The sequence below is a fragment of the Diplotaxodon limnothrissa genome, linkage group LG4 (assembly GCF_057381915.1).
Source record: "Diplotaxodon limnothrissa isolate DT_005_m linkage group LG4, D_limnothrissa_male_GT1.1, whole genome shotgun sequence".
In the NCBI taxonomy this organism is placed as follows: Eukaryota; Metazoa; Chordata; class Actinopteri; order Cichliformes; family Cichlidae; genus Diplotaxodon; species Diplotaxodon limnothrissa.
In genome coordinates, this window is record NC_140599.1 from 21,171,098 (window position 1) to 21,196,109 (window position 25,012).

The 25,012-nt window shown below is 40.7% G+C and overlaps 2 protein-coding genes and 1 long non-coding RNA gene across 3 annotated transcripts; all 3 read left to right on the forward strand.

Annotated features, from left to right (window-relative positions):
- Positions 1-1,942: 1,942 nt before the first annotated feature.
- LOC146633732 (cytochrome P450 2K1-like) lies at positions 1,943-5,838 on the forward strand. The gene is made up of 7 exons (XM_085351882.1): positions 1,943-2,069; positions 2,226-2,498; positions 3,193-3,372; positions 3,464-3,605; positions 3,940-4,124; positions 4,233-4,374; positions 4,449-5,838. Exons 1-7 carry the CDS (start codon positions 1,980-1,982, stop codon positions 4,634-4,636), a joined length of 1,200 nt encoding a protein of 399 aa, XP_085208008.1. The 5' UTR covers positions 1,943-1,979; the 3' UTR covers positions 4,637-5,838.
- A 1,473-nt stretch (positions 5,839-7,311) lies between these two features.
- LOC146633733 (uncharacterized) lies at positions 7,312-9,737 on the forward strand. The gene is made up of 3 exons (XR_014906141.1): positions 7,312-8,159; positions 8,806-8,885; positions 9,042-9,737. It is a non-coding gene; the product is annotated as an uncharacterized LOC146633733 (long non-coding RNA).
- A 254-nt stretch (positions 9,738-9,991) lies between these two features.
- On the forward strand, positions 9,992-17,252 carry LOC146633734 (cytochrome P450 2K1-like). Its single transcript, XM_085351633.1, has 6 exons — positions 9,992-10,162; positions 10,831-11,010; positions 11,114-11,255; positions 16,058-16,242; positions 16,345-16,486; positions 16,578-17,252. The coding sequence occupies exons 2-6, from the start codon at positions 10,840-10,842 to the stop codon at positions 16,763-16,765; spliced, it is 828 nt and encodes a 275-aa protein (XP_085207759.1). The 5' UTR covers positions 9,992-10,162; positions 10,831-10,839; the 3' UTR covers positions 16,766-17,252.
- Positions 17,253-25,012: the final 7,760 nt, after the last annotated feature.

Below are 25,012 nucleotides of genomic sequence, written 5' to 3' on the forward strand. Positions count from 1 at the left end.
GGATGTGAGTGGGCGTTAAGGCGTCTGGGAAGGGATCTCAAAACTGGATTATAGATGGCAGAGAGTTGGTGTCGTAAACCCCCGCCTCTGTTCAAAGATGGTCGCTCACAGTGGACATAGATGGCTTCTTTCACTCCTCTTTCAAACCATCTGTCCTCTCTGTCCAAAATGTGAACATTGGCATCCTCGAAAGAGTGTCCTTTATCCTTAAGATACAGATGGACGGCTGAGTCTTGTCCTGTGGAGGTGGCTCTTCTGTGTTGTGCCATGCGCTTGTGAAGTGGCTGTTTGGTCTCTCCAATGTAGAGGTCTGGGCATTCCTCGCTGCACTGTACAGCATACACCACATTGTTAAGTCTGTTCAGACGTAAGTTCAGACTCTCCACCATTTGACCTTAGAACTGAAGAAGCTTCTCGGATGAGAGGTGAAACGTCTTCAAGTAACTTAAAGAAGTCCAGACGCTTTTCTTTGCAAGCTCCTTTGACTACGATGACCTGGATGACTGAGAACCTTCACAGACATAAGTAAGGTGTCGTGAAGAAATTGTGATCCCATTCTTGGAAGCACAAAGAAGAGGGGGAAGCACCGAATATGGATGATTTTGGAGAAGATTAGTCTTTCCTTCTAAAAGTTGCAGGGGATACATATTCTTTCAGACTTTGTGTCTCGGTATGCCTTAAAATGGGCCCCTTTCTATAAGGCAAGTCTTTTGTTTAGCAAATTCTTAAGAATCCACCAAATAACCCAGGTGATTTTGGAGAGGATAAAAGTTTCCTCAAGTGAAATACTTGATGGCTTGGAAGATGAATCTTTGTTCTATTAGGATCTCTTTTTCTTTTTGATAGTTTCCACTGTAGCTTGGGGAAGTCTGCACTAAGTGCGCACATGTTTATTGACATCGATCAGAGTGTCTGATAGTGTTCCTTACAGTGGCTGGGAAGTGCAAATCACAAGTCCGCAACAAATTAACAAGTGGCTCTTGACGGAAAGGGATTGTCTGAAATACTGGAAGGGACTCAACGGTAGGGCTTTGGAGTTGACATAATGCCGCAATGTATTGTGGGAGCGCGGCGCCATATATCTGGGTCACGAATCAAAGCAAACACACTGTGCTGGAAGGACGGTTGCTAGAAACATGCTTAAAAGCAGTTTAAAAGAAAAGGGACGGTACAGAGACAGGTTGCGTCTGGATGCAAAGAGACGGTACTTGCAGAAAATAGCGTACATTGGAAATGTGGAACCGTATGAAATACGGCCGTGGAGTAGAAACCCTGACGACCTACCGCTATTGACGTAGCCTGATATATTTTCGTACCTTGTCTGTGGAGTCAGCGTGTACAAGGTGAACCGGTTTCGCAATTATAAATCTCTGGAGGGACACATTCAAATTAGTGCAGCATAAATTCATTCATGAGGGGGAAATTACAGTGAGAACATGTGGAGGCTGTTAGAGGGATAACATAGTGAGTTCAGTGCATTGATGTGATATTGTCCTGATGGATTTAGTTATTCTTTATGGTTAAAGAAATTGCAATGATTTATTAGTGCAATGATTATTATAAATAATCATAATTATAGATCTTGCTTCCATGTTTGTGTCCTGTGTCACTAAAAGTACATTTTATTGTAGTTTTATACATTGATTAATGACCTGCAAAATCTCCTTATCATATTAAGTGTCCATAACTGTCACTTAAAGTCAAACTTTATGCTTTCTCCATCTTGAAAGTGATTACATCCTTGCATTACATACTTTAGGTTCATTTTCTGCAGGCAGGTTTCTGAAAGAGAACAGGCAGATTTAGAATATAACATGCAGCGTTCTATAGATGGATGCATAAAAAAGAAGAAAAGTTACATGTATGTGCTAACTTTCTAAACACTTTGTTACATTTATGATAAATGGATTAGAAAGTAGATAAAACACATTTATGTCAGCCTTGGCTCATTAAAGTCCTTGTCTTTAAATTAACTTTGTATGTATGAAGCCCCAGGACCGAGACCTCTGCCCCTGCTTGGTAACCTGTTGCAATTAGATCCCAAGAGACCCCACAAAACTCTGTGTGAGGTAAAATAACTCTTCTCAAGATCTGAATCAAAAGAAGCCAGTTTAAACATATTACAATACCTAATGCTATGTTATGGCCCTAGCAGGGTCTCCTGTGAAATGTTAGGGGAACGTAACATGCTATTTAATTATTATTATTTTGAATGATTCTTCCAGCTTTCAAAGGAATATGGCTCTGTATTTACTCTTTACTTTGGAACCAACAAAGTCGTGGTCCTGGCTGGATATGAGACAGTCAGAGAGGCACTGGTCAACTATGCAGAGGAGTTTGGAGAGCGCAACATCTCCCCGATACTTAATGATATAAACCGAGGTCATGGTATGATTCTTTTATATTGTGGTTTATTAAGTTTAATTTCATGTTCAGTCTGGTGCAGGTCTACAATACTTTTCCTGGTGTCCTTCGAAAGCTCTTTGGTCTTGGCCATGGCGGAGTTTGGAGTCTGACTGTTTGAGGCTGTGGACAGGTGTCTTTTATACAGATGATGAGTTCAAACTGGTGCCATTCATACAGGTAACGAGTGGGGGACAGAAAAGCTTCTTACAGAAGACGTTACAGGTCTGTGAGAGCCAGAGATCTTCCATGTTTGAGGTGACCAAATACTTATTTTCCACCCTGATTTACGAATAAATTCTTTACAAATCCTACCATGTGAATTCATGGATTTTTTTTTCACATTCTGTCTCTCACAGTTGAAGTGTACCTCTGGTGCAAATTACTGACCTCTGTCATCATTTTAAGTGGGGGAACTTGCACAATCGGTGGCTGACTAAATACTTTTTTGCCCCACTGTATATGACACAATATGCACTCACAGTCATTAAGAGAATACATGGTAACGCTACCTGAAAATATTAGATATCTTTAGATGCACAGCAACAGTAACTTTGTTAATTGTGATTTCAATGATTTCTGTGAGAGAAATTCTGAAATAAGTTAAGTCATTGGTGCTTTCACAAAAATGAAAACCAGGATTTAGTGAAAAATTGTGTAATAATACTATATTGACATTTTTAAGTATGTAAACTGTGTCATATGACAAAGTAAAGTGTATTTCATTTTATTTCTGATAATTACGTGTATTTACTTGGAATAAGCTTTGTTTTACTGTTTTTTCCACAGCTTTTTAACATGTTTCCTCGGCTGTTCGGTTGGATAAAAAATCGCCAGGTGGTGTTAAAAAATGTTGAGATGGCTGTCACAGATATAAAGAATTTAATTAATCATCTGAAAGAGACTCTGGAGCCCGGACTGTGCCGAGGGCTTGTGGACTGTTTTCTGATTGTGAAACAGAAAGAAGAAGTAAGACAATATGTGTTTTTTAAAATTATGATAATATTATTTACACTTTAGGTTTGATAGCAATAAGCAATGTGAGTGTTACTTCTTTTAGGACTCCTGTGTTTTGGATACTCACTACAATGAGGAGAACTTGACATTCACAGTGAGCAACCTGTTTGCTGCTGGCACTGACACCACAGCAGCCACACTGAGATGGGGTTTGCTGTTAATGGCTAAATACCCACACATACAGGGTAAGGAACTGGACAAGACATGCAAGTCTCATTATGTATGGTAATAACACATAAATAGAGTTCAGTGTCCTGTTGGGGTACAAGACCAAGGACTTCAGTTATGGGTTTACTGACATGTCAGCATGTGATATCAGAGAGATAAGGCAAAAAATTAGGAGTTTTGTCTTTGTTACTACCAGTCAGTGGTAAATAAATACACATGTCAGATGCAAACAATGTGCACCATAACAATATTCTGTGTATATTTTGGATTTAAATTTTTTTTTTTTACACATTTTAGCAGATCTGTTAAAACTAATGTGGACAAATGCGTTTCTTTATTTTGTCTCTGCAGAGCAGGTCCACGAGGAGCTGAGCCGGGTAGTAGGAAGCCGACAAGTTTGTGTAGATGACCGGAAAAACCTGCCGTACACTGATGCAGTCATTCACGAGACTCAGAGACTGGCGAATATTGCTCCCATGTCTCTTCCTCACCAAACTAGCCAAGATGTCACCTTCAAGGGATACTTTATCAAAAAGGTCAGCTGCTGTACCTAAATATATTTTAACATCTTGATTCACTTCTGATAACCTGAACTAGTTCTGTAGATGTACATCTACATGAGAAATCTTCTTGGTTTCCCACAGGGAACTATTGTGTTTCCCCTTCTCACCTCTGTCCTGTATGATGAGAGTGAATGGGAGAGCCCACACACTTTTAACCCTTCACATTTTCTGGACAAAAAGGGTCAATTTGTCAGGAGAGATGCCTTCATGCCCTTTTCTGCAGGTATGACAACTTTGATAAAATGTACACTTCCACAGACGTGATTGGATTTAAATGAGTGTAAACTGCTCTTGCAGGTCGCAGGATGTGTCTCGGAGAAGGTCTGGCTAAGATGGAGCTCTTCCTCTTCTTCACCTCCCTCATTCAGCGCTTTCGTTTCACTCCTCCACCTGGAATCACAGAGGATGAACTGGATCTCACACCAGCTGTGGGATTCACCACCCCTCCTTCATCTCATATGCTGTGTGCTGTCAGTCGCCAGTGAGAGACACATGGAACTTGACATTATAGCATTTACTTGTGACAATAGCATAAGCAATAGCATCAAACAGATGTCAGCATTCTGAACAACAGGCAAAGGCAGATGTCAAGGGAACAGATTTTTCTGACTACTTTTTAGTTTTACTCCCTACAGTTTCAAGCAAATATCTGTACTTTCTACTTATTACGTTTTCAAAACAGGCTCATTACTTTGGCTATAATGCATTTGGGGGGAATCATTATCTCGTTATTATCTTGTCACTGTGGACCTCCCAGCCCATTGTTCCTTCACTGGGCTGGTTTCAGTCATTATGCAAATGTACTGTTAATTAGATTGGAGAAACCTGCAGTCAGCTGACACTGAAGAAGTCACTTGGATGAGAGACGAAACGTTTCTCCCACTGAAAACGCTACTTTCAGATAAACAGAATCAACTTTTGGAGACTGCAGACCTTTGTTTGTTTATTAATCACCAGTGGATAAAAAAAGATGACATGTGTCAAAGTCAGGGATTAAAAGTGATTGTTTTTAAGTGTCAGTTAATTTCCAGTGCAGCTTTCCTCTCAGCTCAACAAACATCACAAACACACAAAGTGTTTGTGTGCAGTTTGTCTCAAAGTGTGTTGCTAGCTAAAGGTCCAGCTGCTGTATTTCCTTGCTGTAGGTTAGTGCAGGATAAACAGGTTAGTTTGTTGTACTGTGAAAAGTGAAGAACACACTGCTCTTTAAGAATAAACAGTGTGGTTTATTTACAAAGTGGTAAAAACAGTGAACAGCTGATCCAGGTACAATGAAAGTTGAGTGGGTGGTTTTCTCCTCTTCTTTTCGTCCGTGCCCGAGTAGAGAATAAACACCCCGTGTCCTCCAATAACCCTCGTCCCAGGTGGTGATTAACCCTCGAAATTCCGAGAACACAACATCACGGGCAGGCCGACCGATGCCAGTCACTTCTAACAAGTAAAATCAAAGTATAATTGACAGAATGAGTGGAGTCATTCAAATTTTTGATTACCAACCAGAACTTTGTTTGAATGATTAACAGATCATATCAGTATTTTTGTTTTTCACTGTTATTTTTTAGAGAGTAATTTGTTAGAGGTTTATTCTTTCAATTGCAGGAGAATTGTGAAAAATGTTGTTTTCTGCAGATACATTTGGAATTGTGCATTTTCAATAACGGATCTAAAATGGCAATAAACGAAAGTCTTTAGCTTTTCAGTTTGCTTTTTGCACGCAGTGAAACACATCATGAACATAAAGAAGACACACTTTTACCAAAACAGTGAAGATACTACAAATGGCATGTAAAAATACAGCATGTTGGATCAGGTTTAGATAGGTATTCTTACATTGTACTCTAATTTATTCAATATTTAAATCTGCTTAGCCAGCTATTTTAGTGCAACAAACCTTTGGAGGAAACTAAGCTCTATAATGAACACTCACAGTCCAAGCCATTAACAGTCAGATTTATGGTTGACCAGACTTTAGTTAGAATTTGTTTTGTTTTGTTTTTTAGACAGTAATTTTTTAAAGGCTTTACCTTTTCCATTGGTGCAACCTTTTAATTTCTTTTTTTAAATTTACCTATGCTGTGTCTATGTTTAGTAGTTAATACCCAGGTAACATCCTTGACCACATTAGTTGTTCTTCCTGTTAAAAGCAGGTTTTTCCTTCCTACTGTTGCCAAAGCACTTGCTCAGGGAGTCATATGATGGTTGTAATACAATTAATTGAAAATTCATAACAGCACTTATCACAGCCTATAAACTATAACTAAGAACTATAACTCCTTCCCATTTGCACCGAAACACACCCACAAAGAAAATAAGTTTCTTTTTCTGTACTAAAGTGCAATGGTGAAAGTGAGGTTAAAGTAAGTAAGGCGTCGTCAAAGGAGCTTGCAAAGAAAAGCGTCTGGACTTCTTTAAGTTACTTGAAGACGTTTCACCTCTCATCCGAGAAGCTTCTTCAGTTCTAAGGTCAAATGGTGGAGAGTCCCAGATATAAACCTAGTGGGAGTAACCCCCCACAGAGGGACAAAAGGACCCCCTGATGATCCTCTAATCGCCTGAGCCAAGGTGTGAAACTGGGTGTGGGTCCCAATCAGCCAGAGTTTCGGGTGTGTTCATTGTGAAACCTGGCCCCACCTTATCATGCGAATTCCTGGGATCAGATGGCCCAGGATGTGAGTGGGCGTTAAGGCGTCTGGGAAGGGATCTCAAAACTGGATTATAGATGGCAGAGAGTTGGTGTCGTAAACCCCCGCCTCTGTTCAAAGATGGTCGCTCACAGTGGACATAGATGGCTTCTTTCACTCCTCTTTCAAACCATCTGTCCTCTCTGTCCAAAATGTGAACATTGGCATCCTCGAAAGAGTGTCCTTTATCCTTAAGATGCAGATGGACTGCTGAGTCTTGTCCTGTGGAGGTGGCTCTTCTGTGTTGTGCCATGCGCTTGTGAAGTGGCTGTTTGGTCTCTCCAATGTAGAGGTCTGGGCATTCCTCGCTGCACTGTACAGCATACACCACATTGTTAAGTCTGTTCAGACGTAAGTTCAGACTCTCCACCATTTGACCTTAGAACTGAAGAAGCTTCTCGGATGAGAGGTGAAACGTCTTCAAGTAACTTAAAGAAGTCCAGACGCTTTTCTTTGCAAGCTCCTTTGACTACGATGACCTGGATGACTGAGAACCTTCACAGACATAAGTAAGGTGTCGTGAAGAAATTGTGATCCCATTCTTGGAAGCACAAAGAAGAGGGGGAAGCACCGAATATGGATGATTTTGGAGAAGATTAGTCTTTCCTTCTAAAAGTTGCAGGGGATACATATTCTTTCAGACTTTGTGTCTCGGTATGCCTTAAAATGGGCCCCTTTCTATAAGGCAAGTCTTTTGTTTAGCAAATTCTTAAGAATCCACCAAATAACCCAGGTGATTTTGGAGAGGATAAAAGTTTCCTCAAGTGAAATACTTGATGGCTTGGAAGATGAATCTTTGTTCTATTAGGATCTCTTTTTCTTTTTGATAGTTTCCACTGTAGCTTGGGGAAGTCTGCACTAAGTGCGCACATGTTTATTGACATCGATCAGAGTGTCTGATAGTGTTCCTTACAGTGGCTGGGAAGTGCAAATCACAAGTCCGCAACAAATTAACAAGTGGCTCTTGACGGAAAGGGATTGTCTGAAATACTGGAAGGGACTCAACGGTAGGGCTTTGGAGTTGACATAATGCCGCAATGTATTGTGGGAGCGCGGCGCCATATATCTGGGTCACGAATCAAAGCAAACACACTGTGCTGGAAGGACGGTTGCTAGAAACATGCTTAAAAGCAGTTTAAAAGAAAAGGGACGGTACAGAGACAGGTTGCGTCCGGATGCAAAGAGACGGTACTTGCAGAAAATAGCGTACATTGGAAATGTGGAACCGTATGAAATACGGCCGTGGAGTAGAAACCCTGACGACCTACCGCTATTGACGTAGCCTGATATATTTTCGTACCTTGTCTGTGGAGTCAGCGTGTACAAGGTGAACCGGTTTCGCAATTATAAATCTCTGGAGGGACACATTCAAATTAGTGCAGCATAAATTCATTCATGAGGGGGAAATTACAGTGAGAACATGTGGAGGCTGTTAGAGGGATAACATAGTGAGTTCAGTGCATTGATGTGATATTGTCCTGATGGATTTAGTTATTCTTTATGGTTAAAGAAATTGCAATGATTTATTAGTGCAATGATTATTATAAATAATCATAATTATAGATCTTGCTTCCATGTTTGTGTCCTGTGTCACTAAAAGTACATTTTATTGTAGTTTTATACATTGATTAATGACCTGCAAAATCTCCTTATCATATTAAGTGTCCATAACTGTCACTTAAAGTCAAACTTTATGCTTTCTCCATCTTGAAAGTGATTACATCCTTGCATTACATACTTTAGGTTCATTTTCTGCAGGCAGGTTTCTGAAAGAGAACAGGCAGATTTAGAATATAACATGCAGCGTTCTATAGATGGATGCATAAAAAAGAAGAAAAGTTACATGTATGTGCTAACTTTCTAAACACTTTGTTACATTTATGATAAATGGATTAGAAAGTAGATAAAACACATTTATGTCAGCCTTGGCTCATTAAAGTCCTTGTCTTTAAATTAACTTTGTATGTATGAAGCCCCAGGACCGAGACCTCTGCCCCTGCTTGGTAACCTGTTGCAATTAGATCCCAAGAGACCCCACAAAACTCTGTGTGAGGTAAGGTAACTCTTCTCAAGATCTGAATCAAAAGAAGCCAGTTTAAACATATTACAATACCTAATGCTATGTTATGGCCCTAGCAGGGTCTCCTGTGAAATGTTAGGGGAACGTAACATGCTATTTAATTATTATTATTTTGAATGATTCTTCCAGCTTTCAAAGGAATATGGCTCTGTATTTACTCTTTACTTTGGAACCAACAAAGTCGTGGTCCTGGCTGGATATGAGACAGTCAGAGAGGCACTGGTCAACTATGCAGAGGAGTTTGGAGAGCGCAACATCTCCCCGATACTTAATGATATAAACCGAGGTCATGGTATGATTCTTTTATATTGTGGTTTATTAAGTTTAATTTCATGTTCATAAATCTGTGTTAGCCCAGGGAAATTGCAGGTTTTGTTATTTGTGATCACTAGAGATATAAGAAAACATGATCGAAACAGGCTACACAATTAACAGCATGTTTCCTCATGTTTTGCAACAGCTGACCAATATCTTGAAGTCCAGGTTTCTTTTCAATCAGAAAAATAATATTTCAAAATAATATTTTAAAGGTTTAGTGGTGCATATTCCTTTGTTCTCGATGTCTGCCATGAGAGTAAGTTCTGCTGTTTGTGACAACATTGTGTTGTACTTTGAGTTCAGTTGATAGTTGGCTTTATAATAACATTTCACCAATGACACAGATGGAAACGTCAGATCAAAAGTGATAAAATGACTCTGAAATAAAAAATTAAAGACCCGTAGAATTACGGTTGAAAACCTTAAAAACAGATGATTTTCTTTTTGAAGAAATGCTGATTTTATTTTATTTTTTTGCTCTGATCTTTGCTGTTTTGCTTGGTTAAGATCAGACTGAGCAACAGCCCCCTTCACTCTCACTGACCTGACAGATCGCTCAACAGCAAATCCCTTTATCAATGTTTTACTTTGTGGATTTTACATTTAACACACATTAGCATGTTATATTACCAGCTAAAGTCACTTTCCCTTGCTTATCCAACTCAGAATCAGTGGTTGGTTGAGGTGGTTTGAAGCGTTATATATTTATTTTGTAATTATCTTTTATGTATATTTTACATTGACGACTCAATGTGGCACAACCTCCTGTTGTAAAATTTTATGTCTTGTAGGGATTTTGTTTGCAAATGGAGAATCATGGAAAGAGCTGAGATATTTTGCCCTCACCACCCTCAAAGACTTCGGCAAAAGACTTTCTCATAAAATCTTGGCAGAGTGTAGCTATCTCATTCAAGTGATCGAAGAGCATAAAGGTATGGAGATAGCATGTATACGCAGTGTTAAAACAAAGACCAATTTAATTTTGCTGAGGTTTGTTTTAATGCTATTAGAATTAATTATTAATGTCTTAATCTTGTCCACATGTTGGGTTACAGGAGAACCATTTGATACAGCACTTCCAATAAATTATGCAACAGCCAATATTATCTTTTCCGTTGTGTACGGATGTAGATTTGATTACAATGAACCGATATTCACAAAAATGGTGAAGCGAGCCAATCATGCCACATGTGTCACAGGTTCTGCATCAGTCCAGGTTTGCTTTTTCATACCCCCCCCCCCCCCCCCCCCCCTTTTTTTTTACTCTCTTTAAAAAAAAAAAGAATGACATAAAATGTTAACAGTGACTATTGTTACCTGTGTGGCATAAACTGAATGGTAAACATCTGATTTTATGTTGAAGCAGACTCTGTCTGTATATCAGTTTTTTACTGTTTTACTGTTGTCCATTGAGCCAAACAAAAAATATTCACATTTCATGATGGGAAGGCAAAATCTAAAATAGTGATTGAAAGCATAAAGTGGTCACAAAGATATGGAAAATACCAAATGTATACGTAAAACAATGCATAACGATGGTGCTTCTGTAAAAATGAAAGTATTACTTGAATCTTTACTTTGTTACTGTTTAATTTTACAGCTTCATAACATGTTTCCCCGGCTGTTCAGATGGATTAAAAACCATCAGGTGGTGTTCAAAAATGTTGAGACGACCATCAGAGATGTAAAGTATTTAATTACGTACCTGAAAGAGACACTGGACCCTGACATGTGCCAAGGGTTTGTGGACTGTTTTTTGATTTGGAAGCATAAAGAGGAAGTAAGACGGCATGTTTTGTCTTTTCTAACATTTTAAAAAGTGGCTCAGTGTTCAAAACAGTGTTTCAGTTTTGTTATTATACCTTTTCTTTTTCTTTTTTTAGGAATTTGGTATTGACGACTCTCACTACAGTGAGGAGAACTTGATATTCACAGTGATTGACCTGTTTGTTGCTGGTACTGACACCACAGCAGCCACACTGAGATGGGGTTTGCTGTTAATGGCTAAATATCCACACATACAGGGTAAGGAGGCAGAACTCTCCTCCAGAAATTTTATTTCTGTTTTCATAAAGCCCCTCAGCCATTAGAAAACTGAATATTTTCTAAATAGATATCGACAAAGGCAAAAAAATACATTTCATCAAGGTATTTCATGCATGCAGGAGTTTTGGTTTAGCCACAGCTCTTTGTCTTATGGTTTCCATACTACACAGACTTAATGGCAGGATAGTGTTGGTTAAAGTTTAATGTTCAGCTCAGGTAAGTACAACAAGGAACTCAACAACAGGACCAAACACACCACTCAAAAACTATGGATAATTTTCTAGAACTTCATTTCCTTTCCAGTAGGTGGAGGGTTAGGGTTTCCTAGAGCTAAAACTTAAGCTTCCAACAGTGTGAGAGTGGAACAGGCAGGTGTCCTTAAGAATGAGGTTGGTTGCTAGCCTTTTAGCTTACTTACCTGGAAAACCTAAGTGGCCTGAGCACTGAGAAGTCAACAATCTGGCAATGAGAGAAAAAGGAGCTGGGGTTAGCAGTAAGTATCCACTGATTTCCATTCCTCTGGCAGTATTTCAGTTTCTTCAGTCTTTGTTCTATGCATTTACCTTATAGTATAAACTCTTCAGTTAAGAGGTTGTAAAAAGATAATACATTTCTGATATGAAATCTTTTGTTAAACTTTCAGTAAATGTTTATTGGAGCCTGCTTTGACAAACATACAGCTCTTGAGTCTTTTTCAGCCTTTACAGATCCTGATTTCAAATTTAAATTCTTCTTAGTGGGGGGAAAAAAAACACCCGGTTTTTCTATATTGGGACTATCATAATGTGTTGGGCCGCACTCAAACGCAGAACTTGTGCAAGTTAAGTGATTTCATTTACAGTGACGGTGAATTGTGGTATTTACAAAGTGTTTTAGCCATTCACAGTTCAAGAGTCTCTTATTTACAAAGTCCAACAAGGGAGGTGATTCCAAACTTCCAGAGCTGAAACAAATTCCTCCTCTTCAGCCACACAAAACTCTCTCCCGTACACTCCACTGGGACGTCCTTAACAGAGGAAATATGAGTTAGAAATCTTTGTGAAGAGAAAATGAGAGTTTTTTACAGAGACGATGAGGAGATTGCTACTGCGGTTAGACCGCACTCAGGTGAAAATTGAAAGTCAGGTCCCAGCTTGGATAGTTGTCAGCAGATTGCAAAGTGCCTCACAGATGCTTGATTTCTTCAGGTGTGTTCAGGAGTGGGTGGAGGTAAAGAAACAGGTAAAGCACATACAGTGGCTTGCAAAAGTTTTCGGACCCCTTGAACTTTCCCACATTTTGTCACATTACAGCCACAAACATGAATCAATTTTAGTGGAATTCCACATGAAAGACCAACACAAAGTGGTGTACACGTGAGAAGTGGAACGAAAATCACACATGTAATCTAATGTCAGTACAAATACAGCTGCTCTGTGACGGCCTCAGAGGTTGTCTAAGAGAATATTGGGAGCAACAACACCATGAAGGGATAAAGTTACTGAGAAATTTAAAGCAGGCTTAGGCTACAAAAAGATTTCCCAAGCCTTGAACATCCCATGGAGCACTGTTCAAGTGATCATTCAGAAATGGAAGGAGTATGGCACAACTGCAAACCTACCAAGACAAGGCTGTCCACCTAAACTCACAAGCCGAACAAGGAGAGCGCTGATCAGAAATGCAGCCAAGAGGCACATGGTGACTCTGGACGAGCTGCAGAGATCTACAGCTCAGATCTCATGTGGGGGACACAGCAAACATGTGGAAGAAGGTGCTCTGGTCAGATGAGACCAAAATGGAACTTTTTGGCCAAAATGCAAAACGCTATGTGTGCCGGAAAACTAACACTGCACATCTCTCTGAACACACCATCCCCACTGTCAAATATGGTGGTGGCAGCATCATGCTCTGGGGGTGCTTCTCTTCAGCAGGGACAGGGAAGCTGGTCAGAGTTGATGGGAAGATGGATGTAGCCAAATACAGGGCAATCTTGGAAGAAAACCTCTTGGAGTCTGCAAAAGACTTGAGACTGGGGCGAAGGTTCACCGTCCAGCAGGACAACGACCCTAAACATAAAGCCAGGGCAACAATGGAATGGTTTAAAACAAAACATATCCATGGGTTAGAATGGCCCAGTCAAAGTCCAGATCTAAATCCAATCGAGAATCTGTGGCAAGATCTGAAAACTGCTGTTCACAAACGCTGTCCATCTAATCTGACTGAGCTGGAGCTGTTTTGCAAAGAAGAATGGGCAAAGATTTCAGTCTGTAGATGTGCAAAGCTGGTAGAGACATACCCTAAAAGACTGGCAGCTGTAATTGCAGCAAAAGGTGGTTCTACAAAGTATTGATTCAGGGAGCTGAATAATTACGCACACCCCACTTTTCAGTTATTTATTTGTAAAAAATGTTTGGAATCATGTATGATTTTTGTTCTACGTCTCATGTGTACACCACTTTGTATTGGTCTTTCACGTGGAATTCCAATAAAATTGATTCATGTTTGTGGCTGTAATGTGACAAAATGTGGAAAAGTTCAAGGGGGCCAAATACTTTTGCAAGCCACTGTAATAGGGCAGTCTGCTCCTGAACTCTGTTTGTACTCATGATGGAGAATTTGACTGTCCCACTCTGAGCTTGTGTCTCCTAGAGACCTCTTCCTGTTAAAAGGGAGTTCTTTCTCCCCACTACCACCAATAACTTGTTCATAGTGGATGGTCTGATCTTTGGGTTTTGCTCTGCAATATTGTAAGATAAGATAAGATAAGATAGAACTTTATTAATCCCTCGGGTGGGTTCCTCTGGGAAATTCGACTTCCAAAAGAAGCACAGCAACGACCGAAGTTACAGTTACAGAATTGTTATATATATATATATATATATATATATATATATATATATATATATATATATATATATATATATATATATATATATATATATACACACACACACACACACACACACACACACACACACACACACATATAAATACAGAGACAAATATAAATAAAATATACAAAGGGGATAAATAGAATAAATAGGAATAAAAAATAAAAATACAAGTGAATTGCACATTTCAAGTATTGAGTCTATTGCACTGTTGACTATTTACAAAAAGTATTGCACAAGGTATTGTACAGTGAGGTGAAGAGGCACTACAGCTTAGTTGTTCCCCCCTCCTTTGTCCTCCTGTTTCCCCTCCCTCTCCCCTCCAGAGAGGAGTTAAACAGTCTGATGGCGTGTGGGACAAAGGAGTTTTTCAGTCTGTTAGTTCTTGTCTTGGGGAGAAGCAACCTGTCACTGAACAGACTCTTCTGATTGTTTATGGCCGTGTGCAGAGGATGCCCAGCATTGTTCATAATGTCCAGCAGTTTCTTTAATGTCCTTTTCTCTGCCACTGTCACCAGAGTGTCCAGCTTCATGCCGACCACAGAGCTAGCCTTCCTGATCAGTTTCTCCAGCCTGGATGAGTCCCTCTTTGCTGTGCTGCTCCCCCAGCACACCACAGCATAGAAAAGTACTCCAGCAACCACCGACTGGTAAAACATCCTCAGGAGCTTCCTGCAGATGTTAATAAAAGACCTCAGCCTCCTGAGGAAGTACAGTCGGCTTTGGGCTTTTTTATACAGGTGCTCTGTGTTGCATGACCAGTCCAGTTTATTGTCCACCCACAGCCCGAGGTACTTGTACTTGTTGACCACCTCCACCTCCTCCCCCTCTATCTGAACCGGCAGTGGACCTTCTCTGGACCTCCCGAAGTCCACAACCAGTTCCTTAGTCTTTGAGGTGTTGAGTTGCAGGTGGTTTGTGTGACTCCATGCGACAAAGTTCCTCACCAGACTTCTGTACTCCTCTTCCTGATCATCCCAGATACACCCCATGATGGCTGTGTCGTCTGCAAACTTCTGAATGTGGCATAATTCAGAGTTGTAGCAGAAGTCAGAGGTGTACAGGGTGAAGAGAAGAGGGGACAGCACAGTTCCCTGTGGTGCTCCTGTGCTGCTGACCACAGTGTCAGACGTGATGTCCTTCAGCCTGACGTACTGTGGTCTGTCGGTGAGGTAGTCGGAGATCCAAGCCACCAGGCAGGGGTCCACCTCCATCCTGTTCAGTTTTTCCTGAAGCATACAGGGCCGGATGGTATTAAAGGCACTGGAAAAGTCAAGAAACAGGATCCTGACCGTGCCTTTTCCCCCATCCAGGTGTGAGTGGGCTCTGTGTAGGAGGTACAGGATGGCATCCTCCACTCCGACACCCGCCTTGTATGCAAACTGTAGTGGGTCCTGGGCATGTTGTACCTGTGGTCGGAGGAGGTTGAGGAAGAGCCGCTCTAGAGTCTTCATAAGATGTGACGTCAGTGCCACCGGTCGGAAGTCATTCAGCTCATTGGGCCGGTTCTTTTTGGGGACCGGGACGATGCAGGATGTCTTCCATAGGGCGGGCACTCTCCCCAGTCGCAGACTGAGGTTGAAGACTCGTTGTAGCGGCTCCCCAAGTTCAGCAGCACACGCCTTAAGCATCCTAGGACACACCTTGTCTGGGCCTGCTGCCTTTCTGGGGCGAAGCTTCCTCAGTTGCCTCCTGACCTGATCCACTGTGACACTGGGAGGTGTTTGGGAGGAGGGGAGGGGGGGAGATGTCTTGCTGCTGAGAGAGGGATTGGAGGAGGGGGGTGTCATGGTGTCAGGAAGGGGGGGAAGCGAGGGAGGGAGGGAGGGAGGGAGGGAAGCGAGGTAAAATGTGGTAAAATGTGGTAAAATGAATGCAGACAAAACCTTTCTATTTATTTTGTGTCTACAGAGCAGGTCCATGAGGAGCTGAGACATGTAGTGGGAAGCCGAAAAGTCAGTGCTGATGATAGGAAAAACCTGCCGTACACTGATGCAGTCATTCACGAGATCCAGAGACTGGCTAATATTCTACCTGTATGTCTTCCTCACCAAACTAGCCGAGATGTCACCTTCCAGGGATACTTTATCAAAAAGGTCAACTGCTCATCCACAAAAAATACCCTTTATTTGACATTTTGATTCACCTCTGATAACTTGAATCGCACATCTATGATAAATGTGCTCTTTTGCCTACAGGGAACTATTGTATTTCCCCTTCTTACTTCTGTCCTGTATGATGAGAGTGAATGGGAGAGCCCACACACTTTTAACCCTTCTCATTTCCTGGATAAGGAAGGTAAATTTGTCAGGAGAGATGCCTTCATGCCCTTTTCTGCAGGTATGACAACTTTATCAGGCTTTTGTTAAGAAAATTTGCACTTGCACAGACATGACTTGTTTAAATAAGCGTAAACTCTTTGCATTTGCAGGTTACAGGATGTGTCTTGGAGAAGGTCTGGCTAAGATGGAGCTCTTCCTCTTCTTCACCTCCCTTGTTCAGCGCTTTTGCTTCACTCCTACACCTGGAATTACAGAGGATGAACTGGATCTCACACCAGCTGTGGGATTCACCACCCCTCCTTCATCTCATAAGCTGTGTGCTGTCAGTCGCCAGTGAGAGAGGGCTTAAGCAGGGCTTCTCCTAAGACCCAAACTCTTCCATCGCATGCATTTTTAATTTCTCTTTGATATTTGCTCATATTGGAACCCGATGAATGTAAAAACAAAGAATTACCACATATATATATATATTTTTTACCTAATTTTTGTTTCTAAGAAAAATGAGAGCCACATATGAGGATATTCATTTAAAATTTCGATAGAACAGTAGCAGTATAATGTCCTCGTAAGTGGATATCAGGCGCTTGTAGACCAAAATACTCAATTTTGGTCTAAATAACCCAAAATGTGATGTCCACATATGTGGACGCCAGGTCCTAGGAGGTTAAAGTGGATGCCTGCGGCAAGCAGAAGGATCATTTTTCAGCCACCACCAGCAGATGTCATGATCCTTAACACCTGGATTGTTGAGCAAAAGCAGATGTTGTGAGATAAAAGGATATGAATGTATTTCAGTCCTTCACATGAAGGCTAATAAAACTGTATTAACAGGAATGAGTGGTGATCTTTAGAGATGGGAAAACTGGTCTCATTTTTTGCATGAATTTGCTGTTTTTCTATTTTCTATTAATATCTATTAAATCAGAAAGAAACTGTTCCTTAAGAAATACCAAAAATATATAAAATGCCACACCATGTTACAGAAAGACAAAGCATCTCATAATATGAGAACATTTCAAATCAATTCAATTCTGTTTACTGTGAATTCAAAAGTTGTAATATTTAAACCTGATCAGATTTGGTTTAACATAGACTGGCATCTCCATTTAGCTGATTCTTTTGCACATGTAAACAACAATTTTCAGACTGATGTATTATTTTGGTTTGGAAAAGAAGAAACTGAACTTTCCTCTGTCTGTGTGTAATGAGCACAGTGGCTGGCTAGCTCTCTTTCCTTATTAAACCAGCCAAGATTTGAGCTTCCAGGGAAACTTTATTGAACAGATTAACTGCTGCAGTTTCACTACTTGACAATAAAATCCCCCCCGCCTGTGCCGTTTGGTTCTTTTGCCATCAGAATTATTGTCTAAAGGCAAAGAAAGATGCCCAACAGATTTACTTTACCAAATAGACCATCCCAGCCTTGCTGTATTGGTCTATTTGATTCACCTTTGGCTCCAGGACCCGACAAGCAGCCACCAGGAGTGAGCCGGTGTGTACCTGGACGCCCATCCCCAGACACAAAACCCACCAACGCACCGATGTCTGAGGGCGCCTGCCACTGGCAGGGGAAGTGGTGGGGGGAGATAGGCCTCCATACCTTGGAGGGCCTGAGATGTCCCTAGAGAGGTGGCGTCTGATACCCAACCTGACATATAGACACAGACAAACAGGCACACACAGATACAAACATCCATTCCCACCCTCATGCTCTCATATGCAATTACTCAGCACTCACCCAACGTGGAGACAGACATAGAGAGACACTGTACACACAATCACACTCCCCAAGCGTACTCTAAGCCCCAGGTCTAGGTACCCTTGCCCCTGGAGGGGGAAACTGCACCCAAACCCAAGTAGTGTTACCCTCCTCCCTGGGGTGGAGAGAAGCAGACCGCCCCGACTCTGCAGCAGCAGGGAGGCCCCACATTCCAGATCCCAATCAGACGGCCAACTCCTCCTTCAGGGAGGCAGCTGGAGATAGGGAGGGAAGGAAGGGAGGGGCCAGCTCCCTCGCTGACACCAGTAGGCACCCCCATACTCTTCAACCCACCAGGGCAAGGGGGCCCAGGCCCATCCGGACCGGGGCCCAGTTCAGCAGTGCCGCCCGGCCCCACCACCCAACCCCACCACAGAGAAAACTGCACCCACCCCGTCATCCACTCATCTTCCAGACTACACAAAACAATAGATACCCAGGCTGAGTTCGTCCTCCACCTCTCCTATATCTCCCCCACCTGCAGAGTGAGTTCCTGGAGTTGTTGTACTATACATGTTGTACTATATTTTCTATTTCCATGGACTGTTATGGAATAATTTTATATTGTTCTGGGTTTAATCTTTATAAAAAAGAGCTCTATCGTGTTAATTGGATACTGTAAATACATTTGGACAAAGTAACTCTTCTAATGGCTTTTAATTTTCGTCACTTTGGGTATTTTGTGTTTAAAAATAATATTGTTAAGAAAAAATTCCAAACACATTCACATAAATGATTAAAGTATTAAAGATGGAAAAAAGTGTGTTTAATCTACTTTTGAATTATGATTTTGTAAATGGCTATTAATAACTATGTTTCAGGAAAATAAAATTACAAATTCTTGGCATCAAACTAGAATTTAATGTATAAAATATCAGATAAAATATCTGATATTAGGCCAAAATGAAGATAAAAATTGATTTGGCTAAACTTACAAATGCGTCTTTTACATTTGCAGATCATTCCAGACAAACGTCGAGTTGGTGTTGAATTCTCTTGAAATAAATAAATAAAGTGAAACTTCTGGTATTAAAATTCCTCACGACACCGTTCAGTCCAGCCAGTTTTTATTCTCTGCTGAAATAAAGAAAAGGCAGAGATCAAATTTCTAATGTTGAAAAGGGACATGGTATACAATTAGAGCACTTGTGAGTGTTCTTTGTGTTGTTTTCTTTCCTGTCACCCTTTTGAATCTATGAATCATTAAAATGAGTACATCCGGACAAAACAAGTGCATTCCATTTCTTCTTTTTTTTAGATTACCCTTTACTGTCTCTGAATTTATCTTGGACAAATGTTGAAAACACATCACATAAGATAACACACACACACACACGCAAGCCCGTTCAGCTATCTTAGTGAGGATCTTCATTTACATAATAGTTTCCCTAGCCTTTTTGAGAAACAAAAAGGGCTTCAAACTTGTGAGGACCGGTGAGTGTGTCCTCACAAGTGATTGTTGGTTCTCACAAGTATAGTAGAATGCAGATTTCGGTCCTCACAAAGATAGCTAGACAGGAACACGTACACACACACACACACACACACACACACACACACACACACACACACACACACACACACACACACTTTACCTATTGCCATTGAAACATTTGCTTGATAATACCGCTGGAGAAAATTTACACCTATTTAACTTACAGTTTGGTACCCTATACTTTCTTTTGAACAGGTTTAAAAAGTTTAAGTTTTTCCTCTTCTCTATTTGCAATTTTGTTAATAAATGGTTAAAAACCCCCAAATCATTCTATTTTTAGAACAGTTTTTCTTCTACCAGCTATTTATTTGTAGATGCTGTGTTAAACAGGGTAGAAGATTTGCTTATCCAAATAAGAGTGCCATTAATTTCCTTGCGATCTATGGATTGATAATAACTCACAGTGTGACTGGTGAGTTTGGTCTAGTCTGTAACGTCACCTGCGTTAGTGTGTATGGAACGCCAGGACTGCCATAATGAATTAATTAAATACACCATTAAATAATTAATTAAATGTGGCAATAATTAATTAAAATTGGAATTAATTAATTAAATAAATAGTTAATTAATTATTGACACATTTAATTAATTATTTATGTATTTCACATTTTAATTAATTATTGACACATTTAATTAATTATTTAATGATATATTTATTTATTTCGTTTTGGCAGTCCTGACGCCTGGCTCTCATCTTGAAATAATTTTATCTGTCAGCCTCACCCATCAAACTCAGGGGGCGGGGTTAACGCTGATCGAGTCAAAACCATTGCTTTGGCCTGGTGGCCATTGTTTCTAGCACACAACAACCGGCATGTGGAAGCTAACAGAACTGAACTTTGAAAAACCCTTTTGTGTGTTACCAAATACCGTTTTAATATTTTTTTAGCCGAGAATGCAGTGGTTTAATCTTCATGTGTCTGGTCGGTTTGTCAAGATACAGCCTCTTTGCAAAAGTGTTTCGATGTGTCCTACGTGTTTCAGTCGCCAATTCTGAATTATAACTAACATTAAAAACATGTTTAAGGAGGAGAGAGAGCAAATAAATCTGTTTAACATCTGATCTTTGGGTTTTTGTTCAGTAATCAGCGTGACCTGTGTATAAACGCATAAAAGAGATAACGTTGGTGTTTCCGTCATGTAGTAACTGCTGGCTTTAACTGTACAAAGGTTGTTCGACACTATGAAACACATACAGACTTCATGATGTTCGGCTAATATTTTTATTGTGAATATTAATCATGAGGGTAAACGGCCCTGTACACCACGGAGCGAGGTCAGCATGTCCACGATATCCTCAGCTCCATGAGTTAACACAGAGTTTCCCAGCTGACTATCTAACTGCCAACTATTCCAGAGACATGAAAATATACAGCATAAAGAAAAGTGTAAGAGACTCAGCAGCAGATTAGAATAACAGTTATACATTTAATAAATCACCAAATGAATCCAAGAAACGAGCAAACCTGTTCCGACAATTTGAGTTTGTATTCCCTCAGCTGCAGACTCGCTGCTGTTTAAATGTTTGAAAAGGAAGATTAGATATAAACAAACGTCAAACATAGACTCAGTCTGCCTTCACATTTGATATGAGGCCAGCACGTACAGTGGGGCAAAAAAGTATTTAGTCAGCCACCGATTGTGCAAGTTCCCCCACTTAAAATGATGACAGAGGTCAGTAATTTGCACCAGAGGTACACTTCAACTGTGAGAGACAGAATGTGAAAAAAAAATCCAGGAATTCACATGGTAGGATTTGTAAAGAATTTATTCGTAAATCAGGGTGGAAAATAAGTATTTGGTCACCTCAAACAAGGAAAATCTCTGGCTCTCACAGACCTGTAACGTCTTCTGTAAGAAGCTTTTCTGTCCCCCACTCGTTACCTGTATGAATGGCACCTGTTTGAACTCATCATCTGTATAAAAGACACCTGTCCACAGCCTCAAACAGTCAGACTCCAAACTCCGCCATGGCCAAGACCAAAGAGCTTTCGAAGGACACCTGGAAAAGTATTGTAGACCTGCACCAGACTGGGAAGAGTGAATCTACAATAGGCAAGCAGCTTGGTGTGAAAAAATCAACTGTGGGAGCAATCATCAGAAAATGGAAGACATACAAGACCACTGATAATCTCCCTCGATCTGGGGCTCCACGCAAGATCTCATCCCGTGGGGTCAAAATGATCATGAGAACGGTGAGCAAAGATCCCAGAACCACACGGGGGGACCTGGTGAATGACCTGCAGAGAGCTGGGACCAAAGTAACAAAGGTCACCATCAGTAACACACTACAACGGCAGGGAATCAAATCCCGCAGTGCCAGACGTGTTCCGCTGCTGAAGCCAGTGCATGTCCAGGCCCGTCTGAAGTTTGCCAGAGAGCACATGGATGATACAGCAGAGGATTGGGAGAATGTCATGTGGTCAGATGAAACCAAAGTAGAACTTTTTGGTATAAACTCAACTCGTCGTGTTTGGAGGAAGAAGAATACTGAGTTGCATCCCAAGAACACCATACCTACTGTGAAGCATGGGGGTGGAAACATCATGCTATGGGGCTGTTTTTCTGCCAAGGGGACAGGACGACTGATCCGTGTTAAGGACAGAATGAATGGGGCCATGTATCGTGAGATTTTGAGCCAAAACCTCCTTCCATCAGTGAGAACTTTGAAGATGAAACGAGGCTGGGTCTTCCAACATGACAATGATCCAAAACACACCGCCCGGGCAACAAAGGAGTGGCTCCGTAAGAAGCATTTGAAAGTCCTGGAGTGGCCTAGCCAGTCTCCAGACCTCAACCCCATAGAAAATCTGAGGCGGGAGATGAAAGTCCGTGTTGCTCGGCGACAGCCCCAAAACATCACTGCTCTCGAGAAGATCTGCATGGAGGAATGGGCCAAAATACCAGCTACTGTGTGTGCAAACCTGGTAAAGACCTATAGTAAACGTTTGACCTCTGTTATTGCCAACAAAGGTTATGTTACAAAGTATTGAGTTGTATTTTTGTTATTGACCAAATACTTATTTTCCACCCTGATTTACGAATAAATTCTTTACAAATCCTACCATGTGGATTCATGGATTTTTTTTTTTTCACATTCTGTCTCTCACAGTTGAAGTGTACCTCTGGTGCAAATTACTGACCTCTGTCATCATTTTAAGTGGGGGAACTTGCACAATCGGTGGCTGACTAAATACTTTTTTGCCCCACTGTATAGTGGCTGTGTCCTGTTTTAAGATCATACATGTAAAATTGTTGTCTGACCTCCGTCGATCCAGCCGCTCAGAGTCCGTGGTTACCATGGTTACTGCATAAGCAGCTATAATGTTAACAGCTGGCACTGAGGAAACCTCCCGGCAGCATGGGTGTTTATGTTTTTCATTGCAAAAGAACTGTCTGAATGGTTAACTGACGTTAACTTGGATAAATTATAGTTAAGGAGTATCACAGATAACACCTACGTGAGCTGTGCGACTGTTCACCACTACACTGAAATCAGTAGGCTATTACTGAAATACATGTGCTATATCATAAACTATGATATAAATAGGGAGGTCCTATTAACATGTTTAGTTTTAAAGGACACCTTCCTGCCTTTAGTCTCATTCATGAGCAGTATTAGTTTTCTTCTAACATCCAGAAGTCTGCACGATGTGTTTCATAGTTTGTAACAAGCCTTTGACAGGTAAACATAACATGACCGAAAAAGAAAAAAAAAAAAAAAAAAAAAAAAAAAGAGGGAGAGAGTGTTGACATAAGAAGAGAAAATGCTCTCAATTATGGAGACAGGCAAATGGTTCATTTATGTCTGATGTGATTATTCCTCCCTAAATATCGTCGGTGAAGTTCGCCATGCATGTCAGATTTTCCTGCGCATTTTTATACCTCTGCCAACAGAGAGAGAGAAAAAAATCACATTCTAACAGACAGCTGGTGCTTAGAATACAGTTGAATAACTATTAAAAAACAGATGATATTTAGATGATAGTTCAGTCTAACACATGTGCCAGTGAACCATTAAACGTCTGTGAAACTATGCAGTTATGAAACGTAACTTTAACCTCAGCCAAACCGATTTGCTCAGTTGTAAATAAAACAGCGAAGTAAACGTGACCCGACAGACAGAACCTGAGTGAATGAAGTCCAGCGTTTAACCACTGAGAGCTAAAACTCAGCTGAGGTTTCAAAGCTGTGTGCCGGTGATTGGACATCAGCCGCTGATGAAGCTGGTTCGCCTATAAAGTGCTCTGTAAGGAAACAAGCTCCAGCAGCTCTGTGCTCTGGGAAAACACTATATTTACTTATCTTGTGCAGAAAAATGCGCTGACATTGCGTTATATCGAGCACCGGCTGCCCAGTTAAACTGTGACTATCACCAGGTAACTAGGCGTGTTTCTTGAATTAGCAGCAGGTGTTAAACAGCTGACAGATGAGGAGGAGGATGCATGCAGGTAAACTGAGGGTCTGTTGAGCTGATCGCTGGTTTCGTGAGAAAAATGTCAGCTCGTTCTTTATGTTACAGAAGCACAGAGACACAAGACCAGGCGGAAAGAGACGATCGTTCGGTGAAAATGAGAATCTGCGAATGCAACATGTGGAACACGGAGAGTGGAATATGTAAACAAACCGGTTAACGTAATCCCCTGGGTGCACTCTGCATGCTAATTGTTAGCAGAGCTAGTGAAATCTCTGAAAACATCTGAGCACTTTTGCAAACATGTTCTATGTTGACAACCTGACCAGACATACGTCGCGACAGTCGCGGCTAAAACACTGTTAAAAGTGTAGCTGGTGACAGAAAAACGGGGTATTTTAAAACTACACCACCACCATTGCTGCCTGTGATTTGATCTGCATTCTGGGATAACTGGCTGCCCCAAGTCTACACAAGCAATCGATTATCTAGGATCGACCTGTTTTGACTTACTTTGCACGGCAACCAATCAAATGTTAGAGAAGCTGCATGGGCAGCGTTAACCCCGCCCCCTGAGTTTGATGGGTGAGGCTGACAGATAAAATTATTTCAAGATGAGAGCCAGGCGCCAGGACTGCCAAAATGAAATAAATAAATATATCATTAAATAATTAATTAAATGTGTCAATAATTAATTAAAATGTGAAATACATAAATAATTAATTAAATGTGTCAATAATTAATTAATTACATGTGTCATAACTATTTATTTAATTAATTAATTCCAATTTTAATTAATTATTGCCACATTTAATTAATTATTTAATGGTGTATTTAATTAATTCATTATGGCAGTCCTGGCACTCCATAAGTGTGGGGCAAAATTTGCAAAACAGGAAATTCTTGTTCTGACATG

Excerpts from the sequence above, each read along its gene's own strand:
- LOC146633732 (XM_085351882.1), top strand. The coding sequence starts at position 1,980 with ATGTATGAAGCCCCAGGACCGAGACCTCTGCCCCTGCTTGGTAACCTG. Across the intron at positions 4,125-4,232 it reads AGGGATACTTTATCAAAAAG|GGAACTATTGTGTTTCCCCT; the intron begins GTCAGCTGCTGT and ends GGTTTCCCACAG. Across the intron at positions 4,375-4,448 it reads CTTCATGCCCTTTTCTGCAG|GTCGCAGGATGTGTCTCGGA; the intron begins GTATGACAACTT and ends CTGCTCTTGCAG.
- LOC146633734 (XM_085351633.1), top strand. The coding sequence starts at position 10,840 with ATGTTTCCCCGGCTGTTCAGATGGATTAAAAACCATCAGGTGGTGTTC. Across the intron at positions 11,011-11,113 it reads TTTGGAAGCATAAAGAGGAA|GAATTTGGTATTGACGACTC; the intron begins GTAAGACGGCAT and ends TTCTTTTTTTAG. Across the intron at positions 16,243-16,344 it reads AGGGATACTTTATCAAAAAG|GGAACTATTGTATTTCCCCT; the intron begins GTCAACTGCTCA and ends TTTTGCCTACAG.